The 26,296-nt window shown below is 39.1% G+C and overlaps 3 protein-coding genes across 3 annotated transcripts; all 3 read right to left on the reverse strand.

The window, feature by feature from the left end:
- Nucleotides 1-8: 8 nt before the first annotated feature.
- Nucleotides 9-7,382, reverse strand: LOC139295055 (solute carrier family 22 member 4-like). The gene is made up of 10 exons (XM_070917131.1): nucleotides 6,975-7,382; nucleotides 5,605-5,708; nucleotides 5,346-5,500; nucleotides 4,630-4,801; nucleotides 3,423-3,549; nucleotides 2,882-2,982; nucleotides 2,427-2,641; nucleotides 1,296-1,478; nucleotides 785-920; nucleotides 9-87 (listed from the first exon to the last, which is right to left on the reverse strand). The coding sequence occupies exons 1-10, from the start codon at nucleotides 7,380-7,382 to the stop codon at nucleotides 9-11; spliced, it is 1,680 nt and encodes a 559-aa protein (XP_070773232.1).
- Nucleotides 7,383-8,851: 1,469 nt separating this feature from the next.
- LOC139295062 (solute carrier family 22 member 4-like) lies at nucleotides 8,852-14,868 on the reverse strand. The gene is made up of 10 exons (XM_070917141.1): nucleotides 14,461-14,868; nucleotides 13,648-13,751; nucleotides 13,386-13,540; nucleotides 12,681-12,852; nucleotides 12,232-12,358; nucleotides 11,528-11,628; nucleotides 11,146-11,360; nucleotides 10,589-10,771; nucleotides 9,953-10,088; nucleotides 8,852-8,930 (listed from the first exon to the last, which is right to left on the reverse strand). The coding sequence occupies exons 1-10, from the start codon at nucleotides 14,866-14,868 to the stop codon at nucleotides 8,852-8,854; spliced, it is 1,680 nt and encodes a 559-aa protein (XP_070773242.1).
- Nucleotides 14,869-16,393: 1,525 nt separating this feature from the next.
- On the reverse strand, nucleotides 16,394-23,949 carry slc22a5 (solute carrier family 22 member 5). The gene is made up of 10 exons (XM_070917101.1): nucleotides 23,560-23,949; nucleotides 23,323-23,426; nucleotides 20,402-20,556; nucleotides 20,090-20,261; nucleotides 19,849-19,975; nucleotides 19,469-19,557; nucleotides 19,044-19,258; nucleotides 17,204-17,386; nucleotides 16,937-17,072; nucleotides 16,394-16,499 (listed from the first exon to the last, which is right to left on the reverse strand). Exons 1-10 carry the CDS (start codon nucleotides 23,947-23,949, stop codon nucleotides 16,394-16,396), a joined length of 1,677 nt encoding a protein of 558 aa, XP_070773202.1.
- Between the last annotated feature and the right edge of the window lie 2,347 nt (nucleotides 23,950-26,296).

Consider the following 26,296-nt stretch of genomic DNA (forward strand, 5'->3'; position numbering starts at 1 on the left):
ATAACTAACTATAACTTGGATTCTTTACTCTGATAATCAGTCGGGCTCTCTCCATTTTCAGCTTCCTTTTCCTTTTTTCCTCTTCCCCTGTTTGAACATTGAAAGGACATTTAGCGACAGTGTAACAGCAGTGACATCAAAGGTCAGGGGTCAACTATATGTTTCTTCATAATAGTAAGAACAACAAAATAATAAATGATTAATTGTGTATGTAACACTTTTATAAAACAAGAGATACACTACCATAAAAACATACAAATGAAAAAGGTAAATCATAACCAATTGATGTTGTAGTCCTCTGTTCATTAAAGTTAAACCAAGCTGTGTCAATCATTAAAACTATTTCATTCATTTCTCCCAGTGACAGTGGTATAAAGAGCTCCTCCTGACCTAATAATGATCAGACATAAAATGTAAAAATAAAAAAAAAGATCACTTAATTTTGGCCATATAGTGTCAATATGTTTTTCTGAAAAAGGACCAAAAACTATAGCCTACTTTCAGTGCTTGAGGCTATGAGGTGAGTTGTACACTGGACGTACAAAAATAAGATTTGCAACAGAAGGATTTATCTTAACAAGTTCTGAAATTTTGTTGGGTTTTAATACATTGGACGCCATGAGATACTGCTTCCTATCTGAAGGCAAGTGCTAAGGTTAGGAAGTCAGCCAGAAGACCTCCACATTTACTGCTTACGTAGACTACTTTGGACTACTGAAATGTAAAGCTGTGTGCAGAACACTGTGGCTAGTAACTATACACAATGTTCAGTGTGTCAACTCACCTGCACATCTGCTGCATTTGTGGTATGGTCTCTGGCAAGGCCTTCCCATATGTTTCTGGCAGAAAGAGACACAAGACGGCACCAGAAATGGCTAAACCTCCCATCAATATGTATGGTAGTGCCTTGAAGTATTGTCCTGCAAAAAAAGAGGCAAAACATACCATGAGAATTGTAGGGGCAATTTTGATAAAAACATAGTTACTATGTTTCCTGCACAATAATTGGCCACAGTAAGGCCTCAGTTTGCTTGTTTTGTCTGACTGTCTAAAACCTTAAGATATTCAATTTACTGTCATATATGACAAAGACATTTGAGAAGCTGGAACCAGTGTAATGTTTAGCATTTTGTGCTTGAAAAATGACGATTAACTGGTGAAAATAGTTGCAGATTCATTTTCTGTTGCTCGGCTAATCGCTTAATCGACTTATCGTTGCAGCTCTACACTGCAGGGTCAGAGAAATTGCCCTGTCACTGGCTATATGCTCAAAATAGAAAACTAAATATACTTACCCAGATAAATGATAAAGGGGGAGACGATGGTTCCAATGCGAGCAGCCATGGAACAACAACCCATTGCTGTATTTCTGATAACAGTGGGGAAGAGCTCTGATGAGACGGCATACACCACACAAAATGAAGACGTTATGCCGAACTTCCCCAACATCTCAAGAAACACAGACACACCTGGTAAATCTGAGGAAATAAAAAAAATGATAACAGCAAACACAACAAAAAAGTCAAATGAGTTTCATGCAAAATATCCATTAAAGGAGTTTTTTTTTAACTTCCCCATGTGAAAATGTATGAATTTGCCTGATACATTTTTAGATATGCCAGTGGTGTGACTCTATGGATGGCAATGTCTGTCCACCACTTTGATGAAGACTAAAATATATCACAATTATTCGATGGATTGCCATGATGTTTTGTACATTCATGGTCCCCAGAGGATGAATCCTACTGAGTTTGGTGATCCCCTGACTTTTTATCTAGTGTCACCATGAGGTTCACGTTTGTGGTTTTGAGTGAAATGTCTCAGCATCCACTAGATGGATTGACACAAAATTTGGTAGACACATTCATTTCCCCGACAGGATGAATTGTAAGAACTTTGGTGATCTTCTAGCGCCATCATCAGACCAAATACCTGCAAAACTAATGACATTCCCATCAGCCTCAGCTGTACTTTTGCGTAGTTCAAATGTCCCTCCCCTGACTCCCTCTAAGTCAGTGAGGGCTCAGGGCTGCCCCACTGTGAAATCAGCAAAGTGTTTGAGGGCTTTGTCACTGACTTTTTGAGCCCTTTAATCACACTGTCCATTGCTTAAGAAAACCCTCACAATGCATAGTGTTGCAACAATAAAAAGGCAATGAAGGCGGAATTGTGAATCATAAAAAAAATAATAAACAAAAACATGTAATGAGTTTATTCATTTAGCTCAAAGCACTACTTTGCCTAAGTATAGCCTCATGGAGCTGCTACTGTGGCTGTAGACTCTTGGTCTTGTTACATTTTTGGTGACACAATAAGTCCATCATGATGTTATCTATCCTTGTCTACCACTGTTGACTACTGTCAACAGTATAAATGTCTCTAAATCAACAACATATTCTTCAGGAGCTAAAGCATTTGAGCATTACCTATTGGAATGAGGTTAACACAGAGGATCATAACGCCTCCAAGGAGGAGTGTAGAAGATTGGCAGAGGTGTCTGGAGCAGTACTGGAGCAGCAGCAAGGCAATAATGTAAGCTGGTACTTCTATCACAGCAGACAAGAAGCAGTTTAAGTAAGGGTCGCCGTGCAGGTTTGAAGTGTTGAGGATTAAAGCGTAGTAACTAATGGTGATGATGATCCTGCAGAGACAGTCAAAACAACGAGTTGAATACATAGGATGGGAAACATCAAAAGCTAAACCAAAAGCCAAACAATTCTGGGTGCAACTGTTGTAATTATCTTGTATAACAACAACACTTTTTGATTTTAATATGGGCATGAGCTGGGAAGGAAGGTGTAAAGTGTGACCATTACTGATTTAATCGTCTTTTGGTTTTGATGCTTAAAGGATTCATGTTGTGAGGAAATTGTAGACGTACCACAGAAATGAACACAATAACGTAACAGAGAACACATTGCAGCTGGTCAGGATAACTGAGATGTTGTATTTCTTGTCTTTCATAGCTTGTGCATCTTCGATCTGGGAAAAACAAGAAATAGTTTCAACAATTAAACTTGAAAGGTCCAATCCTGAATCTGTGTAAATGAAACAGGAGCCCTATTTTAATAAGTGCAGTGTGCAATAACAAGAGGTAGGTCGTGGGCGCACGGATTGTGTGGTCACCTGCTACTTTGGTTCATGTAGGTGCAGCAGTGAAAAGTGCAAAAGGACTGGGTGAGGTGGAAAATACACTGGAGGATGTGATGATTAATAGATATACTGTCGGCCAGTCATATCACTGCCTGAAACAGCTGTCCATCACAGGGAAGCATGACAACAATAGCTCAAGAAATGGAAAGACGCTTGGTTGGACAAATGGTTTTGTTTTATTTCAAATCAATAAACGTCTTAGGACCTCTGAGGCATGTGCAGTTCATGTTTATCACATATTAAGAATAAAAACCAGCTGATAAACTTACCTCAGCTTGTGTAAAAATGGCCTGTGGAGCCTCTATGTTATTCCTCTTGGCAGCGTCTCTCAGTATGGCCTCAGCCTCCTCCACTCTTCCCCGATAGAGCAGCCAGCGAGGAGACTCTGGGACTAACCTGGAGAGAATCACAGGTACACAACAATATCAGCAGATAAACTCAGAGATGCAGGACAAAATGCACCAAACCACTCTGTGGTCCTTAACCATAACCCTAAGGGGCCTGGTCACACCAGCATTTATAGCAACAAACTGTGGATCAAATCAAACCACAATGTTTACCTTTAAAGGACCAGAAAACAATATGGAGGAAGCTATCATGTTATCTAATTATATAACTCTGCTCTACCAAAGTATTAGCCCGGTTTGGGACTCTCTCATCCACTGTGTGAGGAACGCAGGTGAGTATTGGAGGTGGTAAAGACGTGCATTGGCCAAACCAACCATATCATGACACACCCACTGCAACTGGTGAGAAACTGTAGCAGTCGTAGTTGTTCTTCCCACCAGCCACTAGGGGCAGCAATAAGCCCATTCCACATTGGAAAAAAAAAACTTGGACAAGCCCCACAAAGGTGAGATTTATCCTATATTGTAAATGTGTTAAAACAGTATGCTTTGTTTTTTACAAGAGAGAAGGCTTCAATGATGTTGATTAACTGGCTGCTTTGGCAAATGCCTGTCTGGTATCCATAAGCTTTTCTATGAGAAGCCTCCGAGATTGTTTTTATTTATTTTGGTGTGATACCTTCGTGAAGCTCCTACTTACAATATTAATATTTGTTATACATATACATCACAATAACCAAAAACTAACCACCTCATTTTTTTTGGTTGATTACTTACTGTTTTATGGTGAATTGGGAATGTAAGACATCTCTGAATGAATTGCAGCCCTCACCACATCTGAACCAAACTAAATCTTTACCCTGACTGAGTCACCATCACCGTCTTGAGAATTACAGCCCTGCAGCTCTCTGAGGGGTGTTACTTTTTTGATTGCCACTCTAATGGGATTGGTTTGTTGAAACTGAGCAGTTAGTCCAGTATTTCCACCTGTGACAAGCAAGTGAAGAACAGAGAAAATGCACTTAAATACCTCTGAGTTACAAACAATCTTACTGAAGGACCCTACCAATCAATATAAAGGTTGCTGTGTAAGAGGACAAGCTGAAATACAACATATGAGTATTCTTACCACCATAGAGGGATGTAGATCAGGCTACAGGCGGCCATGGGAATCAGCAGCATCCGCCAATCACGGAGGAAGTAAGCCACAGCTGGCATTGCCATGTACCCCAAAGCCGAGCTCATAAAAACCCCAAGAGAGCAGAAGACCACTCTGGCTTTTGGGTTTAGGATTTCTGTACCTGTAGGTGTAATAAATTAAAGGAGAACTTATCAAAATGAAGCTGAGACTCAAGTTTCTAGGTGCTTAATTGCCAGTCAGTTCTGTTCAGGCAAATTTCGTGTGGGATCAGCGACCAAGAGGAAGAGAATATACTTTTCATTGCGGAGGCATTTATATGCAACCAAATATCTTAAAAATTATGATTATATGCAACTATTTTGCATCAGCAAACAACATTTTGGGGAAAGTGTAATGCCGTCCAGATTATGTTCTATAAACATGCATAATCTAAGCCCTTTTACCTCCGAGACCTACTTTCATAGGCACTGAACATTGTCTTTAAATGTACATTTTTGACAGCCTGCATTACACATTTGAAATACTTGTACACATTTGTACACTATTGATTTTTTTTTTTCACTTGGACCCCCAATAAGTTTTGAACCAAGAAGAATTATTTTGTTCTGTTTTACCTACCAGGTCGGACAGGCCATAACGACATACCTAAACACATCAAGCGGTATCAATTATTGCATGTTCGAAAACCTTAACGGAAAACATACCCAGCACAAATGCAATGATATAGTTGGAGAATCCCCCTGCACCCGCAAAGAAGAAAATTAGGGTGAAGACCTCCCAGCTCTGGGAGAATATCTGCGCTGTGATTGCCACAGTCTGAAGGAGCATCATGAGAAAGAGTGCTGGCCTCCTTCCATACCTGTGGAAGAAAAACAGTTTGTAGTTGAGTAAGTTATATGACTTTTCTTTAATCCCTAACAGCAAAACTGGACTGTTTCAGACAATGTTGTGTACAGTACAGACCTGTCTGACATCTGGCCCGAGACAAACGCTCCCACTAACACACCAACGTAATGGATGGAGGTGGTCAGCGGAGTTTTGTATGCATTCTCACACACCAAGTCCCACTGCAAAATCAACACATGTTCTCACTCTTTTATTCATAGCTACTGACATTGTGAAAACGTCTGTCTCATGTGGATCTTTAATAAGAGTCATGTCTCTGTGACTACAAGGCTTTTAAACCGTGTACACTGAGGGAGACTACCACAGGAAAATCTCACAGCAAATTATGCAGTCTTTGACTCTCTGTCTTACAACAATTTCCATCTTTAAATAAAATACAAAACACTCCCTTTGTGCGTCAGTTGTAAGAATAACATGTCTCTTTTGTCATGCCTGGTTTTGACTAGTTGCTGCACACACTCGCTCAAGCTCCCACAGAGATAACAGTGTCTGCTCTGTCCTCTAACAGCAAGACAAAACAAGTTCCTCTCATGAACATAAGGCAAACATTCACTTTTAGCTGTTAAATCACTATTTATTAAGTGACACCTAAATCACGTTTTTTAGAAGCTATAATTATTTTGTTTATTATTATATAACAGTAGCAGTAGTAACACTAATAGTACTATCAGTCTTATTAGTAGTAGCAGTAATGTTATCGGTAGTGCTAGTAATAGTGGCAACAATATCACAGTTAATACCTTTGTGCCAATAGCAGCAGCAGCATGATCAGCAGCAGTTGTAGTAATCACACAGATCTAATTATTGCTCATAGTAGTAACAGCATTAGCATTAGAGTTCTAATTATGCTAACCTAGCCGAGGTTATTTGGTCGTTCAGCTAAACGTTATTGTCATAACATTTTGTAATTTGAGGTATATTGTGTTATTTTTGTGAAACGTAATTTAAAATATTCCCAGTTTGGATCCATCAACTCCGCAACAGCTACACCTGGCAGTTACTGGGTGTAAATATTTAGTAAATACTAATCTCCAGGTAAGAACTAGCTTGTGTGGTGAATTTTTTTTAATTTAGTGACATTTAAATCTCCACTTATTAAACACTTATTACTAGGCTGAGTTTGAACAGCTGGAGTAACCATAATATCGAATCATTTAACTTTCATCACTAATCTCTTCTATTTCAACAGGCTCTTGTACTCAGTGTTACTGGTCATTATGTTATGACAGTTTGGACTCTCTAAAAATCTTTTGCCTGAGACTTTTCATTACTATGTTTGACTCTTTGGGGTTACCTTATTGCACATTTATTGAATAATTATTAGTAGGAGTATGGGACATAGTCACAAAAAGGCTTCTAAACACAATTTTTTGTGGAAACCTTGAAAACATGTTTGATTGGAAGTTGACTGATGACTTATCACTCACCTCTGTGACAATGGTTGACTGGTAGATTTCCTTGCTGTATGTCCACCCATCCAGACAACTCTCCAAAGGAATTTCACTAACGTTCACGTCCACATTTGGGAGGATTTTATTTTGAGAGTAGTTCCTGACAATTTCCAGGTTAAGCCTTGAGCAAGAGCTGCGCTTTGCAATGCCATCGACTGTTTCCAACGGGATCGTCACATTTCTCCACAGCTCACTGATGCTGTAGTTTTCAGGGATGTAGCACTCGTGAGGTGGGGTATCACCTACAAATACTATATAGATGCCAATAAACCCATTCGGGAGGATGCTGATGGCCAGTGCAAAAAAAATCCTTAGTTGGAAGGGTCCCCAATACCCAAGAAAAGATGTGATGCTGTCATAGTCTCTAATTTTTAAGTTGCCCATTATCTCATCCTTGATATTTAAAAAAGAAAAGGAAAAAGACGAGCAGACACTTCTGATAGGCACAAGATAGAGTGTGCTCTACTGCTCTATGAAATGCATTTGATGCCATGTGAGCCGTATAACTGAGTTCAGGTCTTATATGCCAGAGTCACCTGACGTGGGAGGTTACACAGTTACACGCAGTTCTAATCAGAGAATTATATTCATCATAGATGGTGTAATGCAATGAGATGTCTTTTGAGGAATCCTTGACAAAGGAGTTAATCATTTTCAAGCAGAGGTAAAACATTAATGAAGCCTGTTACTGTCATTTCCAGACATGGTTTAGAGATAAAGTAGTTATGACTCTTTTGCCTCAGTGTTCATTCGTGGTTCTCCATAAACTATCGCAGAGGAGCAAAGTCCTGTTGGACTACAATCAGTGAGGAGTTGTATTTAGTTCTTAATACAGTTTTGACAGAAAATAACTAAACAGGCTTGAAATACATCAGAGTTTATGCAAATTGTGTACTCTGCCTTGGACTGATTGAACATTTTTTAACAGAAATCCACACATTATTCCAAAAGGTGTCCCCTTTTCTCTCGTCATAATCTTCTGAACATGTTTCCACACTGAATCTTTGCTCTTGAACTTCAGAGATGCATGACTGCATCACAAAATGTAACATAATGTAATAATCTCCCACACAACTTTGACCCAGAGAGATATTTCTCCCAGTTTACATGAGGTAAATTGTATTGAATGTACTGTATGTAATTGTTAAACAGACAAGGTATATAACGTGTTAATTAGTGAGCTCTGGAGGTGGTGGTAGATTTGTTCTTTGGACATTGCCATGCTAGCTTTTTCCACCCGTATCCAGTCTTTATGCTAAGCTAAGCTAACCGGCTGTTGGTTGTGGCTTTATATTTATCATACAGACAGGACAGAGATATTGTTTTTCCTCATATGTTACCCAAAATGTCAAAAAATTACATATATATCTAAAACTTGCTGCAATATAACAACTTCTGCTAAAACACCTGTGGCTTCATCAAGTATGTTTGTTCATTGTCATTGAGCACTGATGAAAGCATTATTATTTCATCCAGCTATCTTTATATTATAATATATTTTACCTTGATTTTGTTCTTTGTTTTTCTTACCTGTGTTACACTGAAAGCTGTGAAACGATGGATACTTTGGAAAACTTGTGTGAGAATAAAATGGTTACAAATGAGGCTCCCCAGTGTTAAGCAAATCACAAGGAAAATAAATGTGTTTATTCAGCATACTGTTAACTTAAAACAGAACTTCACATAAAACAAAACATCTTAATGAGCAAATAGGTCAGTAAAATGCTTTGGAGAAAAAACAATAAAATGTATCACCTGTAGTCTAGTTACAGTCTGTGACCATCACTGTTGTTTCATGACGTTTGACATTCAAAAAAAGGAACAAAACAAAAACACACATAAATCATAACTAACTATAACTTGGATTCTTTACTCTGATAATCAGCTGTGCTCTCTCCATTTTCAGCTTCCTTTTCCTTTTTTCCTCTTCCCCTGTTTGAACATTAAAATGACATTTAGCGACAGTGTCAGGTCAGGGGTCAATTATGTTTTTCTAACAACACAAAGAGCTCGGCACGTTGCATGTGTAAGAGCAACAAAAGAATCAATTATTAATTGTTTGTGCAGCACTTTTATGAAACAGTTCACAAACGGCCTCACAAGAGATACACTATTCCGTAAAGTTAAACCAAGCTGTGTCAATCATTAAAAATATCTGCACTGAGATATGTATTTTAATTTTTGAATTTCATTAGTTTCTCCCACTGACAGTGGAACACAGAGCTTCTCCTGAACTAATCAACTTAACTAAATGTTACAGCTGTGACCGTACCCCAGTAGATTTCCCAGTGTTTCCTTGTGTTTTCCCTTCCCGATGTTCCCAGTGCCCCTCTGTCTGTCTATGTTGTGTTTACATGCGTGTCTGTTGGCTGGCGTGGGCGTGGTCCTCCTTCTCCGGCTTCCCGGCTCTGCTCCTCTCACACACCTGCCTGCAATCTGCTCACCTGCCTCTCATCAACTCATCAGCCTGCAGTATACGTAACCCGGCCTTTCATCCACTCATCCCCAGATTGTTGTCTCAACCCCAGTGGTAGTCACGCTTCAGGCCATTCAGTACATTTTGCAGCAACCTATTGTCTAGTCTTTTCCTCGTGCACTAACCTGTCTTCTCTGTGGTCAGGATCATCTCCAGCCTGTCTGTCACTTGCCTGCCAGCCCGCCACTCCACCAGCCCAGCAACTCTCTTTTCCCCCTGCACATGCTTGATCCCCATTTCCAGCCATCTCCCTCTCACCAGCCACCTCATTGCAATAAAACGCCTTCATTCCTAAAACAATCCACTTGTCCGTGTCCTGCGCTTGGGTCTCTCCAGTGACTGTAACACTAAATTTGACTTGACACGTCACTGAAGTAACTTGTAAACAGATCTTTCAACAACAGTTGGTACCTCTGCAGTGGCTACATCTGTGCAGAACACTGTGGCCAGTAAACATACAGAATGCGTATCAACTCACCTGCATATCTGCTGCATTTGTGATATGGTCTCTGGCAAAGCCTTCCCATATGTTTCTGGCAGCAGGAGACACAAGACGGCACCAGAAATGGCTAAACCTCCCATCAATATATATGGTAGTGCCTTGAAATATTGTCCTGGAAAAAAAAAATACCATGAGAAGGGCAGAGAAACCATAAATTAAATACCTGTACTGTAGGTGCAATTTAGATAAAAAAAAAACACAGTTCCTAAGCTTCCTGTACAATGATTGTTGACAGAAATGAAGCTATTCCCTCGACAAGAATAAACACATCTAGCATCTAACTAAATCTTGACGTCAAGACAAGAGATCTACCCAGGAACCTCTTACTGCAATAGGGCTGCAACTAACAATTATTGAATTATTGATGAATCTGCTGATTATTTTCTCGATTAAACGATTAGTTAAAAAACAGTGAAAAAACGGCATTCATTTTCTCTCGCTAATTTTGTCTGACTAACTAAACTAAACTGACCAATTTGCTAATTGACTAATTGCTGCAGCTCTACACTGCATAAAATAATCAAATTATCTATTACAACAGCTTCTATTTGGGTCAGAGAAATTGCCCTGTCACTGGCTATATGCTCAAAATAGAAAACTAAATATACTTACCCAGATAAATGATAAAGGGGGAGACGATGGTTCCAATGCGAGCAGCCATGGAACAACAACCCATTGCTGTATTTCTGATAACAGTGGGGAAGAGCTCTGATGAGACGGCATACACCACACAAAATGAAGACGTTATGCCGAACTTCCCCAACATCTCAAGAAACACAGACACACCTGGTAAATCTGAGGAAATAAAAAAAATAATAACAGCAAACACAACAAAAAAGTCAAATGAGTTACATGCAAAATATCTTAAGTCCATTAAAGGAGTTTTCTTTTACTTCCCCCATGTGAAACTTAATGAATGTGCCTAATACATTTTTAGCTATGCTAGTGGCGTGACTCTATGGATGGCAAGTCAGTTGGTCAGTCAGTCCACAACATGTTTGTATGGTGACGTTAGCGTTTGCCTAAGTACAGCCTCACGGAGCTGCTACCGTAAACTCTTGTTACATTTTTGGTGACAAAATAAATCCATCATGATGGTATCTATATGTTAACTATATGTCCCTTAATCAACAACATATTCTTCAGGAGCTAAAGCATTTGAGCATTACCTATTGGAATGAGGTTAACACAGAGGATCATAACGCCTCCAAGGAAGAGTGTAGAAGATTGGCAGAGGTGTCTGGAGCAGTACTGGAGCAGCAGCAAGGCAATAATGTAAGCTGGTACTTCTGTCACAGCAGACAAGAAGCAGTTTAAGTAAGGGTCGCCGTGCAGGTTTGAAGTGTTGAGGATTAAAGCGTAGTAACTAATGGTGATGATGATCCTGCAGAGACAGTCAAAACAACAAGTTGAATGCATAGGATGGGAAACATCAAAAGCTAAACCAAAAGCCAAACAATTCTGGGTGCAACTGTTGTAATTATCTTGTATAACAACAACACTTTTTGATTTTAATTTGGGCATGAGGTTGTGAGGAAATCGTAGACGTACCACAGAAGTGAACTCAGTAATGTAACAGAGAACACATTGCAGCTGCTCAGGATAACTGAAATGTTGTATTTCTTGTCTTTCATAGCTTGTGCATCTTCGATCTGGGAGAAACAACAAGAAATGGTTGCAACAATTAAACCTGAATGGTCCAATCCTGAAACATTTTAGGACCTCTGAGGCATGTGCACTTCATGTTTATCACTGATGTGTATTATTTGATACTAATCATAAAAGTAGTCTTTATCTGAAAATGCTATGTAGTACAAAGTTGCCACGTATGCAATGTTCCAGGTAAACAACTAGCAGACGTTGGGGCCCCATAAAAGATAAGATGTATTGTTGTTTAGACGAGGTCTTCCTTGGTATGTGAAAGGTTATCTCTGAGAGGTTAAGGTACGTGAAACATCATTCTGAGAGGTCTCTTTTCTGAGCCCTAGATAGGGAACGGAAGTTTACAGACTCGTGTGTTGTAGTAGGACCCCATGCATGTTCGACAGTGTTCGAGGCAGCAGTACTGATTTGCTGTCCAGGTTAAGATGCGCATGCCTGTTGATCCTGATCTTTTATGCAAATAAAGAATATTATGTGAAAAGTCAGTATCAGCGGAGTTTCCTTCCATCATCGGACCATCGCCTACATCTGGGGAATGAAGAAGAAATTAACAACATCACATGTTAAGAATAAAAACCAGCTGATAAACTTACCTCAGCTTGTGTAAAAATGGCCTGTGGAGCCTCTATGTTATTCCTCTTGGCAGCGTCTCTCAGTATGGCCTCAGCCTCCTCCACTCTTCCCCGATAGAGCAGCCAGCGAGGAGACTCTGGGACTAACCTGGAGAGAATCACAGGTACACAACAATATCGTATTGCAGGGAGTAAAGATGTTGGCCAAACCAACCATATCATCTTTGCATGACTCAGTGTGTGTTACTTTTCTGACTGCCACTCTAATGGTACTTGTTTGCTGAAACTGAGCAGTATCTTATCTTAGTACAGATATCTTCTTACTGTCTTATTAGTATTACTGTATATTAGTTTGCACTGGTGGTCATATTTCCAGCCATATGTGACATGCAAGTGAAGAACAGGGAATTTACATTTAAACCAAGCAATATAAGAGGGCAAGCTGAAATAGAACATATGAGTATTCTTACCACCATAGAGGGATGTAGATCAGGCTACAGGCGGCCATGGGAATCAGCAGCATCCGCCAATCACGGAGGAGGTAAGCCGCAGCTGGGGTTACCATGTACCCCAAAGCTGAGCCCATAAAAACCCCAAGAGAGCAGAAGACCACTCTGGCTTTTGGGCTTAGGATTTCTGTACCTGTAGGTGTAATACGTTAAAGGAGAACTTATCAAAATAAAGCTGAGACTCAAGTTTTAGGGTGCAAAATATACTTTTCATGGCAGAGGCATTCATATGCAACTAAACCATATAAATCATATTGAACTATTATGCGTAAAGCCGTCCAGATTACGCTCTATAAACGTGTTGATGCCGAATTTATGAGACAGGAGGCACACCCAGGATGCCACTGTGAAAGACAAGCGCTAGTGTAAGCTCCCCAAGACCTTCTTTCATAGGAACTGAACATTGTCTTTAAACATACATTTAATCTACATGTATCTGTGTTTTGAAAGCCGGCAATACACATATGACATACTTGTACACATTTGTACACTATACAGATATAATTAGTTTCACTTGAGCCCCCAATAAGTTTTGAGCCAAAATGTGAGTAAGTGAATTATTTTGTTCTGTTTTACCTACCAGGTCAGACCGGCCATTATGACATACCTAAACACATCAAGCGGTATCAATTATTGCATGTTCAAAATCCTTACTGGAAAACATACCAAGCACAAATGCAATGATATAGTTGGAGTATCCCCCCGCACCCACGAAGAAGAAAATTAGGGTGAAGACCTCCCAGCTCGGGGAAAATATCTGCGCTGTGATTGCCACAGTCTGAAGGAGCATCATGAGAAAGAGTGCTGGCCTCCTTCCATACCTGTGGAAGAAAAACAGTAATTAAGTAACATGAATTTTCTTTATCCCTAACTGCAAATCTAGAATTAAAAAAAAACAAGTCAAACAATGTTTGTGTACAGTACAGACCTGTCTGACATCTGGCCTGAGGCAAACGCTCCCACAAGCACACCAACGTAATGGATGGAGGTGGCCAGCGGAGTTTTGTATGCATTCTCACACACCAAGTCCCACTGCAAAATCAACACATGTTCTCACTCTTTTATTCACCAATATTATACAACAGTATATCCACAGTCTAATACTGGAAGTAGCAGCAGCAGTAGTCACACTGATAGTACTATCAATCTTATTACTAGTAGCAGAAACGTTATTAGTAGTGCTAGTAATAGTGGCAACAATAACACAGTAGTCACACAAGTGATACTATTGTGCCAGTAGTAGCAGCAGCATGATTAGCAGCAGTCGTAGTAATCACACAGATGGCAGTATTGCTCCTAGAAGTAGTAACAGCATGAGTATTAGTAGCTTTAACTCACATAGTGCTAATATGCATTTACAGTACTGGTAGTAGTAGTTACAGCAGCTATTGGCAATTTGTAGTAGTAATGGCATCAGTATTATAAATAGTAAACAAACATTTCAAATGAGTGCACTATTTGCTACTTTGCCCGTCCTAAATTCTTTACAACCATTATCTTGTTTCAAACTAGTGATTTACTAGATTGGATTGCACCATTAAAACTTGAGAAATGTCTTAGCTTTATGATAATGCTGTTTAACTTCATGAAAATTAATAGGAGCAAGTGTGTATGGGTAATGAATGAAAGTTTGGACTTTGGCCCTGCTTAGTGCAATTTCTGCACTATGAGTGCTGCCACTTTGCAGCCATATAGTTAATTTAGATTGGACTCGAAAGTTGATTGATGACTTATCGCTCACCTCTGTGACAATGGTTGACAGGTAGATTTCCTTGCTGTATGTCCACCCATGCAGACAACTCTCCAAAGGAATTTCACTCACGTTCACGTCCACATTTGGGAGGATTTTTTTTTGAGAGTAGTTTCTGACAATTTCCAAGTTAAGCCTTGAGCAAGAGCTGCGCTTTGCAATGCCATCGACTGTTTCCAACGGGATCGTCACATTTCTCCACAGCTCACTGATGCTGTAGTTTTCAGGGATGTAGCACTCATGAGGTGGGGTATCACCTACAAATACTATATTTGTGCCAACAAACCCATTCGGGAGGATGCTGATGGCCAGTGCAAAAAAAATCCTGAGCTGAAAGGGTCCCCAAGACCCAAGAAAAGATGTGATGCTGTCATAGTCTCTAATTTTTAAGCTGTCCATCACCTCCTTGATATTTTAAAGGCGTCAATACTGATAGGCACAAGAGAGAGTGCTCTGCTGCTCTATGAAATGTATTTGAAGCCATGTGAACCATAAAACTGAGCTCATGTTTTATGTGACAGCTTCGCCTGACCTGGGAAGTTACACAGTTACATACAGTGCTGTTAAAAAAAAAAGGTTTAACACCACTTGAGTTTATGCACATGTTTAAGACACAGAATCACCCTCAGGTCCAGACTGGTGCAACACATTGATTACAGGAGTTACCTGTGAAAAACATTCATGACAATAGTCAGCAACACTGTTCATATCATCGGCTGGCGTTCACTTAACATACATTAGCTCTGCTTTTTATTACCAATGTGTAACAGAGTGTAACATCACGTCAAAAATGAGACCTTCCCCGACTTTCTAGGTTGCGTATAACAGCCTGTGGTGATTTCTATGTAAAGGACAGTGACTTTCTGTCACTGTTGTGTTGTTGTGCAGTCACCTGGTTTAGAGATAAAGAAGTTATGACCCTTTTGCTTCGGTGCTCATGTGTGTTCATGTGTGGTCCTCCATAAACTATCACAGAAGACCAAAGTCCTGTTGGACAGCAGCCCATGAGGAGTTTATTCAGTTCTTAATACAGTTTTGACATGGAACAAATTAAACAGGCTTGAATACATTACATTACAAATTTATATAGATGCCTTCATTTTGTAAACTTCTGTTAATATCTGGTTTTGTAGTTGTGGTTTATAGCCGTTGCCATGGGAACACGACATACTGTAGGATACTATTTTAATGGCACAGCTTAAGGTAACAGTGTTAGTTTGTGTGTTTTACAGTAGATACAACACATGTGGATATATTAATAATATCTCAATTTGAAAACTTTACGTGTACAATTTCAAAACTCATAGCTGTGCGTATACACTCTTTGAGGTAGATATTTGTGCATCACAAATTAAAATGTATGTTCAGGCACATGATTGATCTGTAATTAATCTGTTTTTGTTACTTTTGGATGGAGTCATGCTACTTGTTTCCACCTGTTTCCAGTGTTTATGCTAGGCTAAGCTAACCGGCTGCTGGCTGTGGCCTCTTTTCACTCGCAGCAACAACGATTACACAGAGAGAACCACAGTAATTCAGGATCTGGTTTTTTTTTGTTGGTAAAAAAGATGAAAACAACTCACACTGTGCATTAGAAGGATTCATATCTTCATATTTTAATTGCATGTGTTGTATGGCAAAAATTAGAGACCAATCAGACAGATATTTCAATTTCATACAAAACTTGTGATCTAAACATTTTTCAAAAACAACATTTCTAAAAAAAAAAATCTTGAATTAGCAGGCATCAACTGAGTAAAAAAATAAAGAGTTTTTAAAAAATAATAAAAAACCAACAGTTCTTGGCCGTGCATGTTTTGGATTTTATTTTCAGATTTCAGATCATTACTTTCAAGCAAGAGAAATGTTCTTTCTTTCTGCTTATCTGTCTGTCTTAAAAGCAAAGCAAGGCCGTTGAGAAAAACTACGGATTAAGAGTTTGCAAATCAGGTTTGGCCTCATGTTGTATGGGTGGGTGGCACCCCCCTCCATTTTCTACATATTTCTTCTTTTTGGGTCCATTGCACAACCTGTAATCAAAGGAAACACCATGTTAAAAATAGAAAATGAGCAAAACAGCTAACACAAATACATAAACGGCAGTTGACATATTTATAATTTCCACTTCTCTTTTCTTTCATTTTACTATAAGTTTTTATTTTGACTGACTGATTAAAACTAGGCACATTTCTTTTTGAACTCTGTATTTTTTTTTAAGGTAACCATAGCCTACTATGGAGTCAGCGTGATAGAATAAGATATGCATTGTCATATCAGTAAGTCAACCAATCTGGACCTTTTTTCTTTCAAGAACGAGCACTAAAACCACTGTAACTTCAAAGTTAATTGTGCAGTATTTGACTGAGTCAGTGCGTTTATCTCATCTAATCAAGTGCGTTGTAAATTATGTTGTAATGGTTACCGGAGAAACGTGTGAACTACAGTGACCTGAGTGAAATGCACATACCCCTGACATTCTTGCATCTGATCCATTGTTTCTGGAAGGTCTCTATTGAGGGTCTCCGGGAGGAAGAAGTTCACCACAGAGGAGGCAATTGTGAGACTTCCCATGAGAATATAAGGCAGAACCTTATTATAAGTACCTGTAAATAACAAAGGAGCAAAATTCTACATTAGAAAATGACAAACTTTTCCTTGAATATATAGAAACATACCGTACAGCGCAGTGACTATGCTGCATCTTTGTGAGATACTGCACTCAACATCTACATACCTAAATAGATGACATAAGGAGCTGTGATACTGCCAATGCGTGCAGCAGAGGAGCACATTCCCATGCCGACGTTCCTGAGTACGGTGGGGTAAATCTCAGCGGTGTAGATGTACACGATGCTGAAAGCCATGGTGAAGCCAAACTTCCCAGTCATTTCCAGTGCCAGAGCAACATACTGAAGGGCTGAGGAGGATAGAGAGAAGATAGAAGATAGAAGAACAGGCCAGGTGCTCAATCACATGTAGTAAGTCCAAGGATCCAGGTCACAGAACATAAAACATTCAGGCAGAGAAAGATATATGAAGGCCTTTCTGCCTTGATGATGACCCTGTGAGGTTGAAACCAGTAGGCGTTTTAACCAACATGCCGGATGAAATAAATAGAACTTTTTAAAAATAGAACTTTTCTTCTTACTCTGCCTAAGAGTGCCTGAACAATGTCCTCTCTTCTGTGACCTAATCTTTAGTACTTCAACTGAACCTTCTTTAATGCATTTCAGACAAATTAATTGATTGGAGGATGCAATCATTTACAGTAGAGTATGGCTTCTTTATCATCTTGAAAAATATAACAGGACATTATAGAACATACAGGAGCATAAATGTTTCCTCCCTTATTACTCAAAAACATCATGTAACTAGTTTATTATATCCCTTTGGGGGGTTGTTTGGGTGATGGTGGAAGGGTCATGTCGCTAAGCTCACGTGGGTTTGTTTAATGTATAGCTTCGGAAGTACCATCTGATGTTATATATTACTGCCATACAGCAAACTGCACGTACTTGGTGGTTTAGTGTAGAAAATTCAATCATTGCCAGTGTGGAAAAAGATGATAACAGGAAAAGTACATTTCTGAAATTCCTTTAGTTGCCTAGAGGGAGAAACAGATATTGCTTCACTCTTCTTGGAAGGGGCATACTACTTATGTATTCATTATGTTTCCACGTTTCTGTGAAAGTGCTTTGGCTGACACCATGTACCATATCCTCAATGTATGGATCTGAATTGCACAATCAGCGCCAGTAATTTACATATGTGATAAAACCCTCTTCTTGGAACCAGCCTTTCCAGGCACCTTGTGACAAGCTATACATTACGCCATAGGTCGAACATTATCTCCTCTTAAGAAAAAAATGACAAGACCGAGGAAAAAAAAAGGAGGACAGAATGAGATTTATGACTGGACAAGGGTCACACGGATGTAGAATGTATTTTTTTAGCTTTAGTACAAATAGAGCAGCTTTTCAACTGAAAACACATTGCTGCAAATTAAATGAACAGCTGTATAATATGTATTTATTTTCACACCTACCTCTAGTAATATTAAGTCATGGAGATGTTTTGGCTGAGATGTCTGTGATTTGTGCCTCCACCTCCAATACAATGGAGATTTCATTTGGAGAACTTATAACATTGTAAATAATCAACAGGAACATGCCTTTATAAAAGCAGTGTCCCCATTAATCTGGATAATCCACAGACTTTACTTTGAACACTTTTTGGAACATTTTTGTTTTAAACTTTCTACAGTGAAGAAATAGTCCCTATATAAACAGTGTCCTTTGGAATATCCAGAGTAACAGGGACACTGTTTCTGGGAAGAGATGTTGTTGTTGTTTTGTAATTTAGGTGAACTCACCCTATAAATGTCATGCTGCCATGTAAATTAAGACACTCATCACCCCCATGGCTGTGGTGAGGGTTTCTCGGCCATTAACTTTTTAGCTGAAGTGAAAACTTTTATAGCGTAAATCGCTGTGTGTGTGTGTGTGTGTGTGTGTGTGTGTGTGTTAGACAGGTTGTCAGACTGAAATTTTTCATAACAACAAAAGAAGTCTTACAATCAGGGATGCACTGGATGAGAAGAAGAACTCCTCCTCCAATGACGAGGAACGATGAGAGAAGCGCTCTCCTTGGACATTTCCTCAGCAGCCAAGTAGAAACGACGTAGGCAGGGACCTCAGTAGTCGCTGATAAAAAGCAATTCATGAAGGGGTCGCCACTCAGGTTGGAGGTGTTCAGGGATAATCCAAAATACCCAATGTTTATTGCCATCCTGAAAAGAAAAACAAAAACTAGAATGAATGGCATATTATCGATTAAATGTCATGGGATGAACACTTACATTGTACATGTGTTGTTGTTACTTGGTTCATTTATATTCATGTGGACAGATATCATCATTAAATAAACAAAGGTGTACAAAGTGTGAATGATAACCTTCATTTATTGTCAGAATGAGGAAAAAAAAACAACCACCACTCACCACAAAAGGAGACACATCAGTGTGATGCATCTGATGTTCTTGGATTTCAGAATATCGAGCATGGTGTAAGTCCTGCTGGGAGATAATCCCTGTAGCTAAAACCAGTGAAAACAAGATAATTCATGTGGTTAAGTTTTCCAGGATTGCACACAGAGTATGTCAAATATGTTGCAGATTCAATTTAGATTTCAGCCAAGGACCAATTGATGCAGTCTTTATAAGGGATTCATTTTTTTATTTTTAGACATAACTTTGTATATTACATAAAGCTGAGGACATTTCCATTCCCATAATCAGATATGAAGACACTATTTTTAGTAAAGTATAAGGGACTTTATAATTAAAATGTCACAAAGATATTATCTAGAAAAGAAACACACCTCAGACTCTTTAAAAATGATCGATGGTGCCTCAACTTTGTTCTTCCTTGCAGCATCTCTCACTATGGCCTCAGCCTCCTCCACTCTTCCTTGAGTGATCAGCCACCGAGGAGACTCTGGAATGAACCTGCACAAGCAATTTATAATCATATCTGTTAAACCATAAAAGCAGACTATGGGAACATTATATTCATGCACAAGATATTCGTTTAAAAATCTGAAAGTATCGTGGGAAACATACCACCACAGTGGGATGTAGACAACAGCAGTTGCGGACAGAACCGCAAGAAGAGTCCTCCATTCTCTGATGCCATATGCAATCCAGGGTAGTGTCATGTACCCGAGACAATAGAAAAGAAAGGCCCCGAGAGTTGTGAAGACCACTCGCATAGTTTTACTTAACACCTCCGTTCCTGTCCAAGATAAAATAAAATGTTAATGTTTAGAGTTATCAGCAAGAGATTAAAAAAAGATATACCAGTGGACAGTAATCATACTGAAATAATCAAATTATCTATTAGGATTAGGTTGAGGAGTATTTTAGAGTTCATACCTAGTACAAAGGCAGAAATATAGATGGAAATCTGGGAGGCTCCAACAAAGAGGAACATGATGCAGAACATCTTCCATGAACGAGAGAAGGACTGAAGCAGGACCGAGACACACTGGGCCGCAAGAGAGATGAAAACTACCTTCTTCCTGCCAAACCTGAATGGAAAAGAATTGTATATCATTGACAGTGATTCACAGACACAATGCGTTTAGAAAATATGAGACATGTTTGTGGTTGCTTTGTCCCTTTTTATGCTAAAACCCCTAATTTGAAGACAATGAGTTTTTTTATGGCCAAACCAAAGAATGTTCTTCACTGGGCACCTGACTTAAATACAACTGTGTTTAAAGCAGGGGTGTCAAACTCATTTCACATCGCGGGCCGCATACGGCCTAGGAAGATGTCAAGTGGGCCAGACCATTAAAATTGTAGCATACTCAGCTAGAAATAACAAAAATGTCATGTCTTTCCTTTGTTTTAGTGTAAAGAAGTACAAGAACATTAGGAAAAACTTGATATTTAATGAACTATTCTTTTACAAAACATTTCATGAAACACCTCAGATTTCTGTATGCATTGCAACTGATCCCATTGATTGTACAAAGGCACAAAACTTTAACAAGCAATTGGTATTGAAAAATATAGTAATGCACTTTAAGATTAAATGAGACTTATAAAGAAAGGACTTTTTAAACCATTTACGCATGTGCATATAAAATCTAAATTGAATCCCTGCCTACACCTTACAAACTAAAGAGAGTGCTATTAAATGTGTAAGGAAGAAAGTATTCACCTGTCCTGTAAACTTCAACTTGTGTAAACTTCATACATGAAACATACATACACATACAATGCATGCTGAAAATTTATAAGCTGTTGTATTTTTCGCCGTGAAGAGTCTCATAGTGGCGCCGAATATTATATTCCTTAAGTACCGACACTTGTTGCAAACACACCAAGCACAAAGGTTTCCCGTGTATCTCCGTAAATAAATAAGACGTGGTCCATTTTTCTTGGAAAATTCTACACTCTGTATCCACTTTTCTTCTTTTTGATAATGACATTTTGGCTAATGAGGGTGTAGCGGGCAGGTAGAGAACAGGGTAGAAACAACGTTGTACCAAACAGCAGATGGCGCATTGATACCATCTGCTGTTTGGTCTGTCTCAGTGATGCGGCGTGTCTTCTACTCTGACCAAAACAGTGCGCCCCTAGCGGATAATTCTTGAAAAGCAATAGGGCGATTACTGTACATTTAAACACACTCAAATTCAAGTTGAGAGTCAGCACTTTATCGTCATTGTTTCATATCCGATGTGTTGGAGTACAGAGCCAAAGCAATAACTTTTTCCTGTGAAACTTGGCTGTATGTTTCTAAATTGAATTCGGTACCTCCCTGGAGTGGGAAGCCGCGTGCAACTTAGTTGCATTGAATTCAAACTTTTTTGCAACTAGGTCAATGCAACAGCCAACCAATATGCTGATATCATGCCACATGACTTTTGATCAGGAGCCACTGTGACTTACTGCAATCCAAGACATATTTTCAAGGTTTGTGAACTACAGTTTATACATTTTTTGTTATACTCTAGGTAAGTTAAATAGCAGAAAATGATCCAGTAATTACATGAAGGCTCGACAATGTCCTTTTGCTAATCATAAACCCATTGCAGATCTATACAATAACCCTCACTGTGTGTGCTTTGGATTGTTTTAAATGTTTTGGCTGACATGTATTCTTTTCATTCTTCCCTTCTCTCTCAATCAAGTCTCTTCAGACGGCCACAGTATCACACCTCCAGAACCTAAACACTACAGACTGGTTTGTTGCTTGACCTCAAAAAGGGAACATTAGGAGATATGAGTTTAAATGAGCAACATGAGGACTGTTTATATTAACGTCTTGTCCTGAACTGCATACAGCTACATACAGGTATACTCTTCAACAGATTTACTTTAGTCTTTGAACTCGTCAGTGTGACTCGATGATCAAAAAGCTCTAAAACCTCAAAGCGCCCCCCCCCCCCATCCCCCGCCCCCCCCCTCACAGTTTTCACAGCTGCAGCTGTTCTGAGCCCCCTGCTTTTCTGCAATGAAAAGGTACACAACACAGGAACAACAACTCTGTGGCAGAAAACTACAGCACCCACTTAATGTACTACCTCTGACAAGCTGTCTCTTAGATCGAGCTAACTTTAATGTGGTTTTCTGTGGGCAGGAAACACAACTAGTACCCCAATGTTGAAATAAAACACAATGTTATAACTTGTAATTTTAGAATTAAGGAGCATTTTAATTTAAAATTTAAATAAATAACCATAACAAAGAGATGTTACAGTAACACTAAGGACATCATTGTGTGGACTTATGGTAATAATTTGAAACTCTTCTTGGCAACTTCTGTCAACTGAGTACACATGATGACACCATTCACCATCATTATTATTACACTAATTTTCCCTCAGAGGCAACTTGTAGACTCCTTCTCGGTACACTACTCTTGGCTGAATGTCTTTCTGTCATCTCAGACCATTTAATAAAGACAAAGTTGTTTTAATATTTGGGAACCCGTCACTGCAAGACTTGTGAGGACTTCAAAGTGGGCGGCTCTTCAATTTCAACAGTAGATGGAGCTGTTGTCATTAAAATCACAGTTTATTAGGTCCAAGCCGCCAGTAATATTCACTACAGTGAAATCCTCACTTATCTAATCCATAATTTTCTACTTTTATAACCATTTTCCAAACTTTCACCAACATTTCATGAATGATAAAATCCCCTTAGACAAAAATAACACACCTACAGTATGTAGTAAATGACAAAAGCTGTTGCTTGCTATACATAATCATATTTACGGTTCATATTGGACTATGACATGGGTGCGCTTAGAGGAATTCCACGGATAAATAAGGATGAAATACCTGTCAGAAAGCTGGCCTGAGATCAGGGACCCGACGAGGTATCCCACAAAGAGAGTCGAGGATGCAAAGGGAACTTTCCACTGGTTGTCACAAACAAGGTCCCACTGTGAAAAAAACGTGAATTACACAGATATTTCAAACCAAAAGACGAAGAAAAAGGAAAACTGAAAAGTTTCAGATTTGAAATTTCACATAAGTAACAACTCAGAAAACACACACATGCACTTTCATACTGACCTCAGTGACTATGTTGGATTGGTAGATCTCTTTGCTGTAGTTCCATCCATCCAAACATCCCTCCTGCTCCAGGTTAGTAAGGTTGACATCCCTTCCAGGAATATATCCTTCAGCGGAGAGATTTCTCACCACGTCCAGCTTATATCTGCTGCACTGGTTCTGCACCTCCGCACCATCCACTATCGTGAAGGGAATGATGGCATTTCTCCACTCCTCAGTCAAGTTAACGTCTGGAACGAGACAGTGGTGTTTCGGAGCTGCCCCGACAAAGACAATGTAAAGTCCATTGAATCCAGTTGAGACAAAAACTGTGTTCAGGAGGAAGAATGTGGTCCAGAAAAAAGGACCAGTCTGACCAAGGAATGCAGTGTCTTCATCATAGTCTCCCATTCTTTATTAAAAAAAACACCTCCCTGCTCTTGAGGGAGAAAAAAATCCTCTGAAATTCTTCAGAGTATGAGACGTGGTATCCCTCTTAAAGTCCTCGGCTTAGTGGTTGGGTTGAGCTCTCTGTGGGGCAGAGTGAGCTGGTCCCTCGGTGGGACAGAGTCACAATTGAAAAACTTCGGTTTCCAGTCCTGAAAGAGTATTTAACCTCCTTTCAAGGGGATAACGTCTTCATCTCAGGGTGACTTAGGACTGCTGGATACACTGTCTCTCAGTTTATGAGCAGAGAGGGGAGTCATTGATCTGAGATTAATGAATGAGAGGCCTCTCACTCACTGATTTGATTGGACTAACTGAAAGAAAAATGATCAAAAGCTTCAGAGTGGCCAATCTATCCACCCAGCCCCCACAACACAAGGTTGTATTTTCTCTAAACAGCATTCCACACTTTTAAATACCCCCAAAGACGTGCACGTGCCTGTACTCTAAATGTTGCTAAGTAGCATTAAGACTCCCATTGGACTATTTTTAAGCCACACTGTAGAGGCAAGCATGCCCTTACGTACAGTTCTGCAGAAATGGCAGCAATCCAGTATGTAGGCTTTGAACTGTATAATAAATATGTTCATTTAACTACATTTAGAATAAACTACTAAAATGGCTTATTTAAAAAAAACACCCTTATTTTTACAGTAATCTATTTTAGTCTGTTACATGAATATGTTCATTGCATACTTATTGTGTATACTGATATTCACTATAGATGTTGATCTACTGTGCTACATCCTCAGGCCACTGAATGACCCTATTGATCAGTTTAATCAGTACTTGCATGAAGCACCATTCAGGAAGATAATCAGGAATATTTCAACTGAGTTAAAGGATGCAAATGTTTATTCTTGTTTCCCCCCACACAATGGTAATTAAGGACATTAATGCATGACGAGATTAGAGATCATGTGGAGTCTTTTATCTGTGAGGACACCAAATGGCTCTCAGGAACAGCTAATCAAAAGTCTACTGATGAAAACCATGTAAAACCAATACTGAAGATGCTCACATGCTACTGTAGGTTTGATATCGGAGTAACTTAGCGACTGTATCCACACCGGGTTTCTCCTAAGTGGATAATGAGCTTAAATGATTTATTCTAACCAAGTTACAAAAATCACGTGAAAATCCTGACAAACAGCAGTTTCCCTCTAGCACAAAAAAAGTGTCTTGCTCAAGAAGGGGTCAATGTCTCACATCCTCTCCATGATGTACTGGTCAGGCACAAGAGCACATTCAGTGGGAGACTCATTCCTCCCCAATGTACAATAGACAGATAGAATACAATAGAGCGCCATATATATATATATATATATATATATATATATATACACACACACATACGCAACAGAGCAATACATACATTGTTATTGTATATATTTTTTACTTTTATTTTTCACTTAAATATTGTAAATGTGTATATTTTTTATTTTCCATTTCTTATTTTTTATATTTTTGTACATACTGTTATTTCTAAATTGATGCTACTTTCTACTCTTGAATGGGAGCACCAGTACTGTATAATTTCCCCCCGGGGATCAATAAAGTATTTCTGATTCTAAAGATGGTGTATTTACTACTATCTGTCTATTGAAGTTGTTCTTTTATTCTTTTATTATCTAATATCACTGACGGTAGATACAGATTAAAATGCCCTTATATCTGCTTGTTTAATTTCCTTTACAATGCAGGGCACCGCACATCCTGCAGCATGTATAATCATTAACTTGGGCGGTCACAGCATGTAAAATATTTGCCATTAACACCAGGTTTTAGTAGTCTGACTGGGAAGGGCCACAGCTTTAATGACTGTGAAGGAAAGTGACTTCCCTGCATGTGACATGTAAGAAGAGCACATACATTATGTAAATACGAAGGGTTTCTGTCTGGCATTGTTTCAGTTTGGTGTATGTGTGGTGGTGGTGGTGGTGGTGGAGTTCACTGATTAACATGTTATGACCCATGACTCGTGTTAAAATTACAATTCGCTGTTTTATGAGGGCTTATGTGTTGGGCAATTTGTCAGAGCAAGGGAGTCTCTGCTGGTTGCCTGGCAACTGCTCGAAGCCAAGAAATAGTCAAAAACATAGTACTGTTTGTTTAACAAACTAGGTATAACATGTTAATTAGTGAGCTTTTGAGGTGCTGGTAGGTGGATTTTATTAGTGTTAGACAGAGCTAGGCTTGCTGTTTCCAGTCTTTTGCTAAGCTAAGCTAAGCTAAGCTAACCGGCTACTGTAGACAAATGATCTCATACCAGTTCATAATAGGCTAATCAACCAAATTGGATCTAATTCAT

Source organism: Enoplosus armatus, chromosome 13, assembly GCF_043641665.1.
Source record: "Enoplosus armatus isolate fEnoArm2 chromosome 13, fEnoArm2.hap1, whole genome shotgun sequence".
Taxonomy (NCBI): Eukaryota; Metazoa; Chordata; class Actinopteri; order Centrarchiformes; family Enoplosidae; genus Enoplosus; species Enoplosus armatus.

Excerpts from the sequence above, each read along its gene's own strand:
- slc22a5 (XM_070917101.1), bottom strand. The coding sequence starts at position 23,949 with ATGGGAGACTATGATGAAGACACTGCATTCCTTGGTCAGACTGGTCCT. Across the intron at positions 19,976-20,089 it reads GTCTACATCCCACTGTGGTG|GTTCATTCCAGAGTCTCCTC; the intron begins GTATGTTTCCCA and ends TTGCTTGTGCAG. Across the intron at positions 19,558-19,848 it reads TCATTTTTAAAGAGTCTGAG|GGATTATCTCCCAGCAGGAC; the intron begins GTGTGTTTCTTT and ends TTTTAGCTACAG.
- LOC139295055 (XM_070917131.1), bottom strand. The coding sequence starts at position 7,382 with ATGGGCAACTTAAAAATTAGAGACTATGACAGCATCACATCTTTTCTT. Across the intron at positions 5,501-5,604 it reads TCGGGCCAGATGTCAGACAG|GTATGGAAGGAGGCCAGCAC; the intron begins GTCTGTACTGTA and ends TTTCTTCCACAG. Across the intron at positions 2,983-3,422 it reads CCATTTTTACACAAGCTGAG|ATCGAAGATGCACAAGCTAT; the intron begins GTAAGTTTATCA and ends TGTTTTTCCCAG.
- LOC139295062 (XM_070917141.1), bottom strand. The coding sequence starts at position 14,868 with ATGGACAGCTTAAAAATTAGAGACTATGACAGCATCACATCTTTTCTT. Across the intron at positions 12,359-12,680 it reads ATCTACATCCCTCTATGGTG|GTTAGTCCCAGAGTCTCCTC; the intron begins GTAAGAATACTC and ends GATTCTCTCCAG. Across the intron at positions 11,629-12,231 it reads CCATTTTTACACAAGCTGAG|ATCGAAGATGCACAAGCTAT; the intron begins GTAAGTTTATCA and ends TGTTTCTCCCAG.